Source organism: Clinocottus analis, unplaced genomic scaffold, assembly GCF_023055335.1.
Source record: "Clinocottus analis isolate CAN_PGR_092001 unplaced genomic scaffold, fCliAna1.0.p SCAF_11, whole genome shotgun sequence".
NCBI lineage: Eukaryota > Metazoa > Chordata > Actinopteri > Perciformes > Cottidae > Clinocottus > Clinocottus analis.
In genome coordinates, this window is record NW_027175832.1 from 18,639,719 (window position 1) to 18,653,287 (window position 13,569).

Here is a 13,569-nt window from a genome sequence, read left to right on the forward strand (position 1 = left end):
CAGCATCAAAGGAAAGCAGACAAGACCCAAGAACACCTCGACGCCCGGAACAGACACCCCCCCCCCCACCCCAAACACACACACACACACACACACACACACACACACCACAGACACACATAGAGAAACACACACAGAGAAAGTGGAACACTGTGTAAATTACTTGTACCACTTAAGGGGTCACGCTCGTGTGTGCGTCTGTAGATAGATGTGAGTACCCGGTGTGTGTGTGTGTGTGTGTGTGTGTGTGTTAGTGCGTGTGTGAGTGTGTGTGAGCCATGTATGGGCAACAACAAAGCATTACGTGGGCAGCAGCAGTATTAAATATTCATCCCTCCGCTCTGAAGTTCAAAGTGTCCCTCGACTGTTCCCCCAAAGATTGACAGACAGGCACAAACAGACTGACCGAGAGAACGACAGACAGAGCTACAGACCTACAGACAGACCGACAGGCCGACAGACAGGCTGACAGACAGACAGGCGGACGAAAAGTTAGAACGACAGAAAGTCAGAACGACAGATGACTGGTGGAAAACTTATACCTGCGATGTTGTCTGCAGCATCTTCTCAAGTGGATGAGATGGATGGATGGATGAGATGGATGGATGGATGAGAGGAGGAGTGTGCGTGTGTGGGAGGAGGAGGGGGGGGGGGTCCGGGTGGGGTTGGGGATTATCAACAGGAGAAAAGAGGAAAACAAGAAAAGAAATAAACATGAAACAGCTGTGAAACGGCGACAACCGACGCCATTTTCCTTCATTGTGCGGTTTTTTTGTTGTTGCAATTCCTCTCTCGCTGTCAGCTTTTGAGTTTGTGTGTGCGAGTGTGTGTGTCTGTGTGAGTGTGTGTGTGTGAAAGAGACTGTAAAACAAACTCCCGGCATCCTTGACTGCTACACAATACAAGCACGCGTTGTGTATTGGCAAAAAAAAAGAAGAAAAAAAAATCAAAATAGTAGCTTGAATGGTGTTTGTTTTTCCGCTCCATTACTAAGCTTCTCGCATCTCTTTTGTTTGCAAGTGTGTGTGTGTGTGTGTGTGTGTGTGTGTGTGTGTGTGTGTGTGTGTGTGTGACTCAGATGGTTTTACCTGTGAAAGTGTAAACTCCAGTCAGTCGGACGGAAACTGAGGGAGTAAGGGAGAAGGCGGCGGAGGGGGAGGAGGAATTGGCAGTGGGCGGGCCGATGCTGGCGGAGGAAGGGGAGGAGGAGGAGAAGGAGGAGGAAGAGGAGGAGGAGGTGGTGGAGGGAGAGAGGGACGCGTCCGGGAAGAGGGCGTTGGAGAGGGTGGTGGTGGTGGTGGTGAACTCGGAGGTGGCGGTCAATGCGTCATTCGCGGAGGCGTCAGGAGAGGAGGTGGAGGCGGAGGTGAGGTTAGGAGGGGGGGAGGAAGTGGAGGAGGAAGTGGAGGTGAGGTCAAGAGGGAGGGAGGAAGTGGAGGTGGGGTCATGAGGGGAGGAGGAAGTTGGAACAGAGCCGGAGGTAGAGGAGTCAGAAGGAGAGGAAGGTGTGAGGGAGGAGGTGGAGAAAGATGGAGAGGTCGCGGGGTCGAGGAAGGACACGGTGGCGTCTGGGTCCAAGGGATCTTTGGAGGAGGAGGAGGAGGAAGAAGAGGAGGAGGAGGAGGAGGAAGGAGGAGGAATGAGCAAGCGAAGCGCAAAAAAAAATGGCCGTGGATCGAACGAACGGGACACATAAGCGTGAAAAGGGAGAATTACGCCAGAGCGAGCGGAAGCGGTTGGCGGTTGGGTGGCAGGCGGTGGCGGTGAGAACGAAAGAAAAAAAGAAAAAACCACAAACAAAAAGCGGGAGGGAGGAAAGAAACGAAAGCAAATCAGAAGAGAAAAAAAAGATGGAAGAAGTACAAGCAAAAGAAGCCACAACAAACGACAGAAATAAAGAAACGTGATGAAGAAAAAGTAAAAAGAAGAAGACATCTCAACCCTCTCTCTCCTCCCCTCCCTGCAACACATTTGTCATCCCTCCTTCCCTCCGTTCGCTCTTCGTCATTACCTTGCACCAGGAGTGTGTACTCCCCCTGCCTGTTTCCGATGCCGTTGTTGGCGAGGCAGAGGTAGACGCCATTATCTGATTTATTGAGCCTCTCGAAGTGCAGGAAGGCGCCGTCCACTCTGGCCAGCGGGGGGAGCTCTCCATCCTTCTTCTCCCACATGTAGGAGATGGGCCTGTCCAGAGAGGAGAGAGAGAGAGAGAGAGAGACGCAAGAAACATGAGTCCTGAGTCGAACTGTCCGTGCAAATATATGTTTTATACATACAGTAAAAGTAACTAAAAGTTAAAATCAAAAGAGGGCCGACGCGATGAGAGGAGAAGGGAGCTGTGCTGCGGGACAAAAGAAGAGAAGATGAAATGATCAAGGGTGAAATTGAAAGAGAAGAAGTGGTTGGAAGTGAGGGGAGGCTTGGAGGAATGAAGATGGAGGGAGGAGGGAGGGAGGGGGGGAGCAAGTGATAGCAAAGAAGAGAACGAGATGGATGAAGGGACCGAGGGAGGGAATGAAGGATGGGAGGAGTCGGTGGAAAGTTGTTGCAGCAGATCCTGAAAGTGGAGGGAAAAAAGGAACGACGACGTAAAGGAGGACGGGGTCGGGAGGAGCGGCAGAACTGAAGAAAAGAAAGAAAGGAAGGAGATTAGAAGAGATGGAAGAGGGAGAAGAAGAAAAAGGAAAAAAACAACAGAATAAAGATCAGCGTTGCAAAAAAAAAAAATCCATTCTGCGTAACAGATTGTGCATGAGCGAGATAGCGAGACGCGTCTCGATAAAAGAATCAATTATGTAAATGCAGGAGCCCGTGAGCGCCGTACAGTAATTACAATGACGGGGCCGACGGAAACGGGGACAGACCTCCACGGGCTGGACTGATTAATCGCTCCTGGAAACGTGGAGAGAGGAAGAAGAAGAAGAAGAAGAAGACGAAGATGGAGAAGAAACCACCTGAAGGGTGCAGCGTGCAGACAGGTGATGGAGGCCCGGTGGCCTCCTCGCGCTCGTGTGAAGGCACAAACACTACATCTCTTAGACGACGCTCCTCCAGACCAATATCTTAAATTATAGTTGCATGTTTCTTAAAAAAAAAAAAAGAAAAAAAAGAAAGTGAATAATTCTGTCTGTTGATGCCGGCGGGCAAAGTTGAAAGCTAATGAGAAACATCGCCCGCTCCCTCGACACCTGCTGCTGAGCAAACACTCGGGAGGATGTGGACTCACTGGGAAGCTCAGAGTTTTGAATGTGTGTCATCTTTTTTTTCCGGGGATATAAATCATAACAATGTCAAAAAAAGAAAGAAGTCGAGCCGCGGCGTCGAGGCCTTTTTTAAGAACAGCCGTTCAAAATGGCGTCTGGTTACCTCGCCATAAAAAAACGGAGTCAGCTGTTGTGTCACGCCGCCTCCCGACGTTAGATAATGTGCAATTAACCGAACGATTAACTTCCCATAGCCGGTGCGGGGTGTTATTACACGTAATGCTCCAGAAAGAAAAAAAAAAACTCAATCTGCTGTGACGCGCCGGGGCGGTTTGAGTGCAGGGGAGGCGCCGCTGATTGGTCAGACGGCGTTTCCCAGCATGCACCAGGTTGTACAAAAACCAAAAAAAACCGGCGATGAGCTCTTCTCAATTAGCGCGCATGCATTAATAAACACGGCACAAAAGTCATGATACGCTTGAAGACATTCTTTATTGCAATTACGGGCCGTTTGGAGCCGCACATCGCTCCCTCTCCCAGCTGTAATTATGATCACCGTGAAGAACGCGCTGCCGGATGTTTTCGCTAAATTATGTTAACGCATAAAAAGAAAAAAACGTATTTCTACCAACAGGATGTGCTGTCTGATCAGTGTCTTAACAGTTAGAGGCTGTCACAGGATGAAGCTGGTATTACTTTATGCTCCTCTGAAGACATCGGGGGACATATTTACAGCTGCTTTTAATGAAATCAGAGGGCGATTCGATGACTCGGCTTCAGCTTTTCGCTGCTTTTTTTGTTGTACAGTTTAATGTTAATGCTGCTCGGCGTCGGCCAGCTGTGTACATAAACAAGCCCCTGTTTGCGCACTCGTCGGCCATAAAAACTTGATGTGTTGTTTTCCGCCCGCTACGCAGCCAACAGCAACAATTATAGCATCTTTACATAAAGGAAAAGGAGCGAAGCATGTCCTTAAACAGCTGAGAGACAGACGAGGAGCGAGGAGAGCGCAGCCGTCGGGGACTATTTTAAACCGCAGACTGATAGTCGTGACTGTCTATGTAGATTTGAGTCATTCATAAAACCATAACAACCAGAGACAGGTCATCGAGGGCCATAATGCGGCTAATTGATGAGTTATGAGCAGAATAAACAACTTCAGACGTCGGCTACTGAGGCAATACCTGCAGTCTAGTGATACACCTTCACATTAAAACATGACATCATGTCTAAATACACATTTTAAGGGCCCAGAGCGCCTTTCTGAAGGCCATTTTGTCTCAGTTCCTCTCCCATTTTGATGAAAGTAGGGACAGACAACACTTCTCCTCACTACAACATTTAGTATTGGACGTTTATTTACATGGATCTACCTCTTTATTCACTTATTCCACTGCTTTTGTGAACATAAAACCTTTGGTAAACCGATGTCCTCGTGCCTCAGCACAATGGTGCCTCATTATACAAAGAGCTGAGATTGTTCTGGATATGTATCTCGTATGCATGTGCCTTCAAAAAGTGAATTTAATAAATGATGTAAAATAGAGAAAATGACCTCAGAGGGTTGAGGATACCCAAAACACAACAAAAAATATTAAAAAGTGCCGCTAATGATGTAAAAGAAATCCAAAATCCTTTTTCTCGCGACATTATTTTAGATATTTACGCCGTTTAATGTATTTTATACCAAACAAAGATGAATATGAACATGTCAGGCAGCGTCATTGCTCTTATTTTGAAGTGTTTTACTTCGATATCGGCATCGTGAAATCCTCCGAGGTCTGACATTGAGACGGCCGCTGCGTCTTGGTGGGATTCCTTCATAGCGAGAGAGAAATGTAGCATGTAGGCCTCGTCCTTTTTTTTTTTTTTTTTTTACAGGTATCAGATTCCTGTAATCCTGTTACACGTCACCTGCCGCATCCCTGACCTCCGGCCGCGACCTTGCACACTTCACATATCGGCACATCTCGGTACCGCTTGGCTTTTTTTGAGCGGAAAACGTCTCCGTTAAAACGCCAACGAGCTCAGATGTGCGCTGACGGCATAAAACGAAAGAAATGTAGAGCACGAATTCCTTTCTCTTCTATTAGAAAGCGCTCGCTGCCGGGCGTCAAGGAAACACAGTGTTGCATTTGATACGGTAAGTTATTCTTTTGAACCTGACAGGATGTGACCGCGGAGAGAGAGAGCGATAGAAAGAGAGAGAGAAAGGAGAGCAAAGAGAGGAAGAAGTGTGTATCGCGGAGCGGGGAGTGTGACGTTTGGGTGAGTTTGATTGGGGAGGGCAGCTGGAGGAGGAGGAAGAGGAGGAAGAGGAAGAGGAGGAGGAGAGGGATCCGAGTGGCTGGGCGTGTCGCTACGGGAGGAAGAAGAAGGAAAAAAAAAAAGGTGTCGTTGCGGTGATTGGGTTTTGACTGACAGCTGCGGGGGCGGGCCTGCGTCTGATTTGATTGGACACTAGCTCATCCACAAGCGGCGGCGGTGCACACACACACACACACACACACACACACACACACACACACACACACACACACACACACACACACACACGCGCAGGGCTTTCTCTCGTTTGCTCTCCCTCTCTACGTCTTAGTCATCCGTCGCTTGTCACCAAATCTTCTCCGTCTCCTCTCCGCCCACGCGGCTTCTCCTCCACCTCTCCTGTCGGTTTGTTTTCTCTCCCTCTTCTACCTCTCCTCGTCGCCTTGTCATTTTTTATTCATTCTTGCAGCCATCTCGCAGCCTCTCTCTTCCCGCCTTTATTTTTCCTTTTTCCCCGGCACACAGCACTCATGCCTCTCAGTGCACACTTTTATCTAAAAAAAATAAATAAATAAATATAAAAACTTCCAGTGCATCTCGATCCCAGCGGGGGCCGAACCCGGGCGGCGCTGTCGGGGGCCATTTTGAAAAAAAACAAAAAACGGCATCGAACCATTTATTAGCATCGAACATGACAACGTTTTATACAGAACACGCATAATTCACCGGCTGCGTGTGATCGTGGCGCATATAAATACATTTCCAGCACGTGGGCGGAGTTGAACCCGGGACCGCGGCGGCGCCGCTGCTGCTCACGCCTTTGCTTTTTTTCTCCTGCCGCCGATTCATTTATCGACTCGCTTTCCCGCCCCGTTAGAGCACGCTCATGCGACGACGGCCACCTCCTCCTGCCCCCCCCCCCCCCCCATCTGCTTCCACCTGTCAATCAAACTAACCGGCTAGTCCCATTCCTAGATGAGCTGACAGAGGAGGAGAGGAGAGAGGAGGGAGGAGGAGGAGGTGGGATGGGGAGTTTAGGGAGGGGGGGGGGGGTTCGAAAGGAGATAGGAGAGTTATAGAGGAGAATGAGGAGGAGGAGGAGGAGAAGGAGGTGGGATGGGGAGTTTAGGGGGGGGGAGGTGCGAAAGGAAATAGGAGAGTTATAGGATAGGACGGGGAGAGGAGGAGGATGTGGAGGAAGAGGAGGAGGAGGAGGCCATTGCGACAAGACGGAGAGCAGCGAACGAGCTGTGATTGACACGGCGGCTGAGAGATAACTGATGATGGAGGGATGAGGGATGCAGGGAGGAGAGGATGGAGGGGGGCATCGATCGGGGGCTGGTTGGCTGAAGGTTCATCTATAATGCAGAAAGGCCGGGGGAAAGAGTGCATTTGTGGAGGCCGGATGAAGACAGAGGGGGGGTTGCAGGTCTGTTGCTGTGTGTTTGTGTCTGTGAGTTATTTTGTGTACACACTGTATCAGTGAACACGCGGAAAGCTTGTACGAGCAGATGTTTTTTGGGCTAACGGCGCCCGTGTGTGTGTGTGTGTGTGTGTGTTTATGTACGTGTCATGTTTAAACAAACCTTTCCAGCGCGAGAGGATGTCAGAAATGAGACGTGACGATGCGTAATTTGACACCTTTTCATGAACTGTAAAAGAGGATGTGGGTTTTTTTTTTTTTTCTCCCTCCTCTGCGGCTCTAAAGTGCCTCTGGAAATCTGTCGAGAGCCGCGGACAGCCGCCCCCTCCAAGACGCCTCCGCGGTGCTCATTAGCGTCCGGGCTAGCGTCGGTACGTTAGCGAGAGCGAGACAGGCCGCTCCTCCGAGACGGGAAGCAGCGGCGTGGTGATAAACGACGAGTCCGTCGGCTAATTTACCCGCCGTACGGACAATATTGGTTCAAGAGAAGAGAGGTGGGGGAGGATGTTGGCCGAGGAGAGACGAGTCCATCGGGGGAACCGTCCTCACCGCCGGTGAGTTTGAATAATTCAATGAACGCGACCTTGAGTCGTCCTCCGGGTAAGCGGAGCTGGAAGTGGCGTGACGTCACAGCATCCACCCCGCGAGACGTGTCTGACCTTGACGGCGGGCTGTTTCTTGTAACCGGCGCCTGACCCTTGACCCGCTAGCTGGTCGGTTTAGTTGAACTTTGACCTTTAACCGTGGAGGTCGGCCGGTTCAGAGAGGAAAACGAGCGAGCGAGTCGCGTTCGGCGTTCACGCTTGCAGGAAACTTACACTTTCGGCCGCACCAAACACGCCGTCGTGACGCCGCGAGTCTGGCACCCCGGCGTGTAAATAAACCACGTGCGCTAATAACAACGCGCGCTAATAACGTCGCCTTCCTCCGGTGAAATGTGAGCGCGAGGAGAAGAAAGCCTTCGTTCGCTGCAAAAAAAACGCCTGAAGTTATGTTGAAGTTCAAAAAAACCAAGTAATAATTGGCACTCAGAAGGAGACTGCGTGTGCGTGTGTCTGTGTGTGTGTATGTAGGTGTGCGTAGGTGTGTGTGTGTGTGTCTTACTCTGGGTTGGCGTTGCCCACACATTTCAGATGAAACTTCTCACCCTCTCTCGGCAGATCAGTCTCAGGCACGATCTGCGTGTTCGGGGAATCTGTAAGAGGAAGACAAACACACACACGCACGCGCACACACACACAGACACACACACACACACTCTAGTTACATAACACAGGTCCTCATAGGCTTGCAGACGGCACCGTCAAGTCTCATTCATCCCCGTCTCAAATCTCCTCCCATCTGCGTCCTGTAGGCGCCTCCCACCATGACATAACCTCCCTTACACAACGACGTCGCTTTTTTTTTCCCCGGTGCCGGTGCCGCCGCCTCCTCGGCCACCGGGTGGCAGCACCGACACACACACAGACAGACACACACACACACACACACACGCAGACTCCGTCTGTGGTTTCATCCTGCTGGAAGATAACCCGCTCCTCTTTCTTCACAGAGGCCGGAGGGCTGAGTCTGAGGCGAGTGCGCCCGGCAGAGAGGAAGGTTAAATTCCTGCGTGGTCATTATCACAGGGAGCTGATGTGGAATTATTGGAGCAGAGATCAAACTGCAAAAAGGAGGAAAATGTGACTCGGCTGCCTGATAAAAGGGGAATCGCAGGGCCGGGGAAATATTAAAAAAAGACAGCAGGTTTTTTTTAGTGGACGTTTTAACTTTGCATTTCCCTCTCACGTCCGTCCTTTACCCTCCTCCCCTCCTCCCTCCTCTTCCTCCATCCTCTTCCTCCCCCCCCGGTTGACTCACACAGCACCCGCACGGCGTGCTCGCTCCTCTTGTCCCCCGGCGTGAGGGAGGGATGGTCGACGGCGCAGGTGATGAGGGCGTTGTCGTCGCTGCGGCTCACCTCCAGGGTGAGCTCGCTGCTCACGTTGTACGTGGGGTCGTCTGGGACGGGCTCCACCACGTTAGCACGTCCTGAGGAGGGAAGATGAGAAGGAGGGGTTGCAGTTAAGAGAGGGAGGCGTCTGCATCTTAACCAGCGACACAAGCACTCACACACACACACACATATAAAAACACACACGCTGAAGGCACGTACGCACGGGGCAGCGAATACGGTTCTTTTACTGTAATTAGGATGTGGTGGTTTCATGTTGTAGAGCTGTGCAGGGCCGCAATGACCCCCATTTGTTCCAATTAAATGAAGAATGCCTTTTTTCTTTGCAGTTACCTCGTGCCCCTGGGTGTTTGGCGCCGCTATCTGTCATTATGTGCCACAGACTCGGTGTGTCTAACAGTGCATTTACTCACATTTCCAGAGCAATATCGCACCGCCGTTCTCTCTGACTCACACGACGCGATGTACACAAACGATGAAATGTCATCGCGGAGTTTAAGGACGGACCCGGATACAAAAACCCTGCAGTTTCTATCTTTGCATTTGGAGGTGAGTCGCGTGGGTCTCGGGTGGTTATTTGTCTCCGTTTGCCAAAAAAAAAGGTTTCCGTTTAACGTCGAAGCGATTAATAGATCGACATGAAATCGATACGTTTCATAGTTCACTTATCAATCAAGCCAATGTTCTGCATTTCTATGTTTCATACCCCTCCGTCCCATATCTTTCGCTTCTTTGTACTGAAGTGACGCCGGGGCGTTTTCCCTCTCTTTTACGATATCGTATAGCCGAAGCTATCACTCTATTAATCAAAAAGAGCTCATCTTGAGACGGCCATTAGCGGCGGCCCCTTAATACGCTCCATTTCCCAAAGTGCTTTGATTGTGGTCGAGTTGACGGGAACGTTTTGCACGCGCTTCTGAGGCCTCGCAGACTAACAACCCAGCTTTCCTATAAACGACCACGAAGAGGCTTATCGGCGCCTTTCAGTCGTGCGTTCTGCAACACGACATCCAAAAAGCTCCCTCGCGTCGTCTTCAAAGCCGCGGGAACGGTCGACGTCGCGTGTCGTTCTGCATCCAGACGGCGGCGCCGAGAGTCGACTGCACACCAAAAAATCCCATCGGTATACCCTGAACTCCTGTAATGCAACATCAGTGAGCTGCACACAGCACGCTGGTGTCCTCTAACCAGGCCAGGCTGTGATGTTTCATGCAGAAGGACACCAAAGGGACCGCGGAGGCCAAAGATCTAATGTTGCTAAGTCCGGCTTTCCGTGGACTCACTTTGCTCGCTTGTTGCTTAGGAGACGACTCGTGTTTCCTTCAGTCGGAGGCGACTACGCTCTGCAAATAAAGAGACTTTACAGCATCTTTGATGGCAATCTGTTGCAGCCCGGCTCGCCGGTCGAAACAGTTTCCATGATGCAAGTTCTCTGTAATAATATGCACAGATTTTCATATAGAGACGTTTTACATTTGAGGTTGTTTCCTTTTTTTGGCAGCAGCAGCCGCCGCGCCCGTCTGCGCCGGATGAAACGGAAGAGAAAGGAGAAGCGTGCAGGTGCCGGCGGGGAGTCGGACCAGGTATGAAAGCATAAACAGCAGAATGTCATCCGGAACTCACACTCTGTATTGTAGGAGGAGAAAAGAAACGTATAAAACCGGGTGGTCGGACCGTGAAAGTGGTTCTTGAATCTTGGAAAGTGGACCAGAACCTTATCACTTTCTCTAGCGTGGAGTGACACACACACACACACACACACACGTGTGCGCGCTAGCTGGCTTGCACACACACACACACACACACACACACACACGTGTGCTTGCTAGCTGGCTTGCACACACACACACACACACACACACACACACACACACACCAGCGTTGGCACATGTAGGTCAAGCTTATGAATAACATATACACACAGAGGAGGCAAGAGATAGTGGCAAGGGAGAAGATTGGGTGAAAAAAAATGCGCTTTTTCCCTTCTGTTTTACCCTCAAACACACAGATAACACAGACCCCTCCTCCTCCTCCTCCTGCTACTCTCCCTCCTCCTCTTCCTCCTCCCTACAGGAAACTCTTCTAATACCACTGCATCTAATGACATCTCTGGTTGTATTACCATAACCAGTCCTCTGACCCCAGGAGAAAATTAGTTTACCTTGCGGGTGCGTTTCAATAATCCTACGCCACTCAGAAGAGTGATTCTCTCTCTCTCGCACACACACACACACACACACCCACGCACACACATACACGCACACACACACACGCACACAGCCTATATTAAAGACAATGGAGCTAAAAAAAACAGACCTGGGAAAGAAACAATACAAATCTTTTTTGTTTACTTTATTTTTCAGTACTTTTTTTTTTTTTTTTTTTTGCGAAATCCTGCAAATTGAGTTTTAAGATTTTATTTTTTTTGTTCATAAAAAATAAAAATACTTTTTTTTGGTGTATTTTTTTTTTTACCAAGATAGCCGTGATGCACAGTTCCATAATGCACATGCTATAATGAACATGATCACGTCTTTATAGTGCATGTAGATCATCAGAGTAGATGTGCGTGCCAGCTGCAAGTGGAGCAACAAGCGCATCGGACTGAGAAGCAGCAACAGGTTGCTACACTGGATTAGGCTCAAACTAACAGATTATCTCTCTTAAAGGGACAGTTCATCCAATTTGCAAAAAACAAATGACCGTTTTAGCCACGCAGAGCAGTTTTTCTCTCCGTCCGGACGTCCCTAACACGTTTGAAATGGAGTTGAATGACATTTCAGTCGTGGTGCAGCAGCAGCAGCAGCAGCGGAAAGTGAATTTTATCGCACACACCCCGGTGTCTTAATCTGCTAGAAGCCACGGCGAAGGACTGGGAACAGTTATATTATACGAGGTAATGTGTCTCACAAGGTAGTCGGTTCGATCCCCAGCCCCCCCCCCCCTCCCTTCCTGCCCATAGTTCACATGTCAAAGTGTCCCTGAGCTTTGTCACTTAGCTCCTCGCTGCAGCAGCCCGCTGCTCCTTAACCAAGAGACGGGTCCAATGCAGAGAAGGATTTCCCCCGAGAGGATTAATAAAGGATCCTTTCTCTTCCAGGAGCAGTGCCAAAGTAAACTGTGCCCAGTGTGTTTCTGGATTACCAGAGTAGACTTCTTCAGCCCGGATACAAACGGGCTATCGATATGATGCCAGAGTTTAATCAATGAGCTGTGCGCCTCCTCACTATAGGGGTCGTTCTTTAATGCGCAGGCTCGACTTAAACAACGCTCTCTGAACTACGTGAAAGCTAAATACCACGATTAAATACGTAGATGTAAATTCACTGTCTCGCTACCTAATGAAGTGATGGTTCTCGGTGCATCTGTGAGAGGCACCAAGACGTTGTTTAATGACGCTTTGGGGCATCATCCGCAGCGAGGAAGCTGCAGCTAGCTTCCCCCTTCATGTGGTCGATAATGTGCACGAGCTTGTTTCCGCCAAAGAGGTCAATGAATCACTTAACTACGTACGTGCAAAACACAGAGAAGTTGTCCCCTCTTGCTGTTGAACGGGTCTGTGAGTGTGGAACATGAAGCTGAAGCTGTGGAGCTAAAAATAAAAGGTGTGAGGAATGATACAAAAGAAACGGCGCTCCAACCGTCAGCATGAATTAAAAAACCCAGACAATGTTTGCAGAGCGGCGCGGACACCGAGGGCTGCAGGAATGAACCTTAAAGGTCCGGTTCCCTCGTCTGGAAGACAACAGGTTTTGTTTGTTTGGATCCCTGAAACAGAGTCTGTGGCCTTTAGTCATTTTAAATGAGAAGAGCTTGCTAGCTCGTCGCTAAATGAGGCAATAAAACGGTCACGTGACCGTTGCATAGTTCATTTGGAGCCTTTTTTTATGCCTGATGATTGTATTTGCGCTTCAAAAATGTGAACTTGTAAAGTATTTTCTACAATAATCTATAATCTAATGGAAGAAGGAACCCGTGTGATGCTATAAATGATGTAAACCTGCTTCAAAACAACATTGCTGTAATGTTTTTGTCTATTCATAGTGTCAAGTTATGATGTCATTGCTTTGTCACATGATGCATTAGCATTAAAACAGAAGCTTACAGTTCACCACAATAGCAAATACTTACAAAAACGCATGTATCATCAAAGTTAAGTTATTAATTCCTTATAAATCATAAAAAAAAATATTCTGAATATGCAATTATATTATTCCAAGTGTGTGCAGGTTTCTCCTTCTTAAATATTTTAGCTCTACAACACTCCAGCACTTTCAAAAATGTAATAGGATGTCTGTACTTTTTCATTTAAACCTCCAATCCTGGATAGAAAAGGCGCAGCCGGCACATCTCCAGACTAACATCACCCGAAATGCCGCCGCTAACGCGGGTGAGCCGCTAACGCAGGTGAGCCGCTAACGCTGATGTGCCGCTAACGCGATGAGCCGCTAACGCAGACGAGCCGCTAACACAGGTGAGCCGCTAACGCAGATGAGCCGCCGCCGCTTCGCCCCTCCAGCCGACCGCTAAACAACCATATTAGTAGAATCACACAACTTTGGTTGCGGCAATTACCGCGTCCGGTTGTTCGGGCCGGAGGAGAGCGCTTGTAGTGACCTCGGCTGCTGGATGAGAGCTGAAACATTAGTCGCTTAATGGATTAGCGGATGGAACCCCCCGAAATCTTTTATTCGCACAATGAGATGTACAATGTTGTTTTC

The 13,569-nt window shown here is 49.3% G+C and overlaps 1 protein-coding gene across 3 annotated transcripts in view; it reads right to left on the reverse strand.

Annotated features, from left to right (window-relative positions):
• Nucleotides 1–13,569, reverse strand: part of cadm3 (cell adhesion molecule 3) — a 97,048-nt gene that overhangs the window by 9,192 nt on the left and 74,287 nt on the right. For 2 of the 3 annotated variants that reach the window (XM_068604977.1, XM_068604969.1), the window contains exons 6-9: nt 8,755–8,925; nt 7,999–8,089; nt 2,012–2,184; nt 543–563 (exon numbers count right to left, since the gene is read on the reverse strand). In XM_068604977.1, coding sequence (XP_068461078.1) covers nt 543–563; nt 2,012–2,184; nt 7,999–8,089; nt 8,755–8,925 — 456 coding nt within the window. The remainder of the gene's footprint in view (nt 1–542; nt 564–2,011; nt 2,185–7,998; nt 8,090–8,754; nt 8,926–13,569) is intronic. The other variant, XM_068604983.1, reaches the window with a different exon arrangement.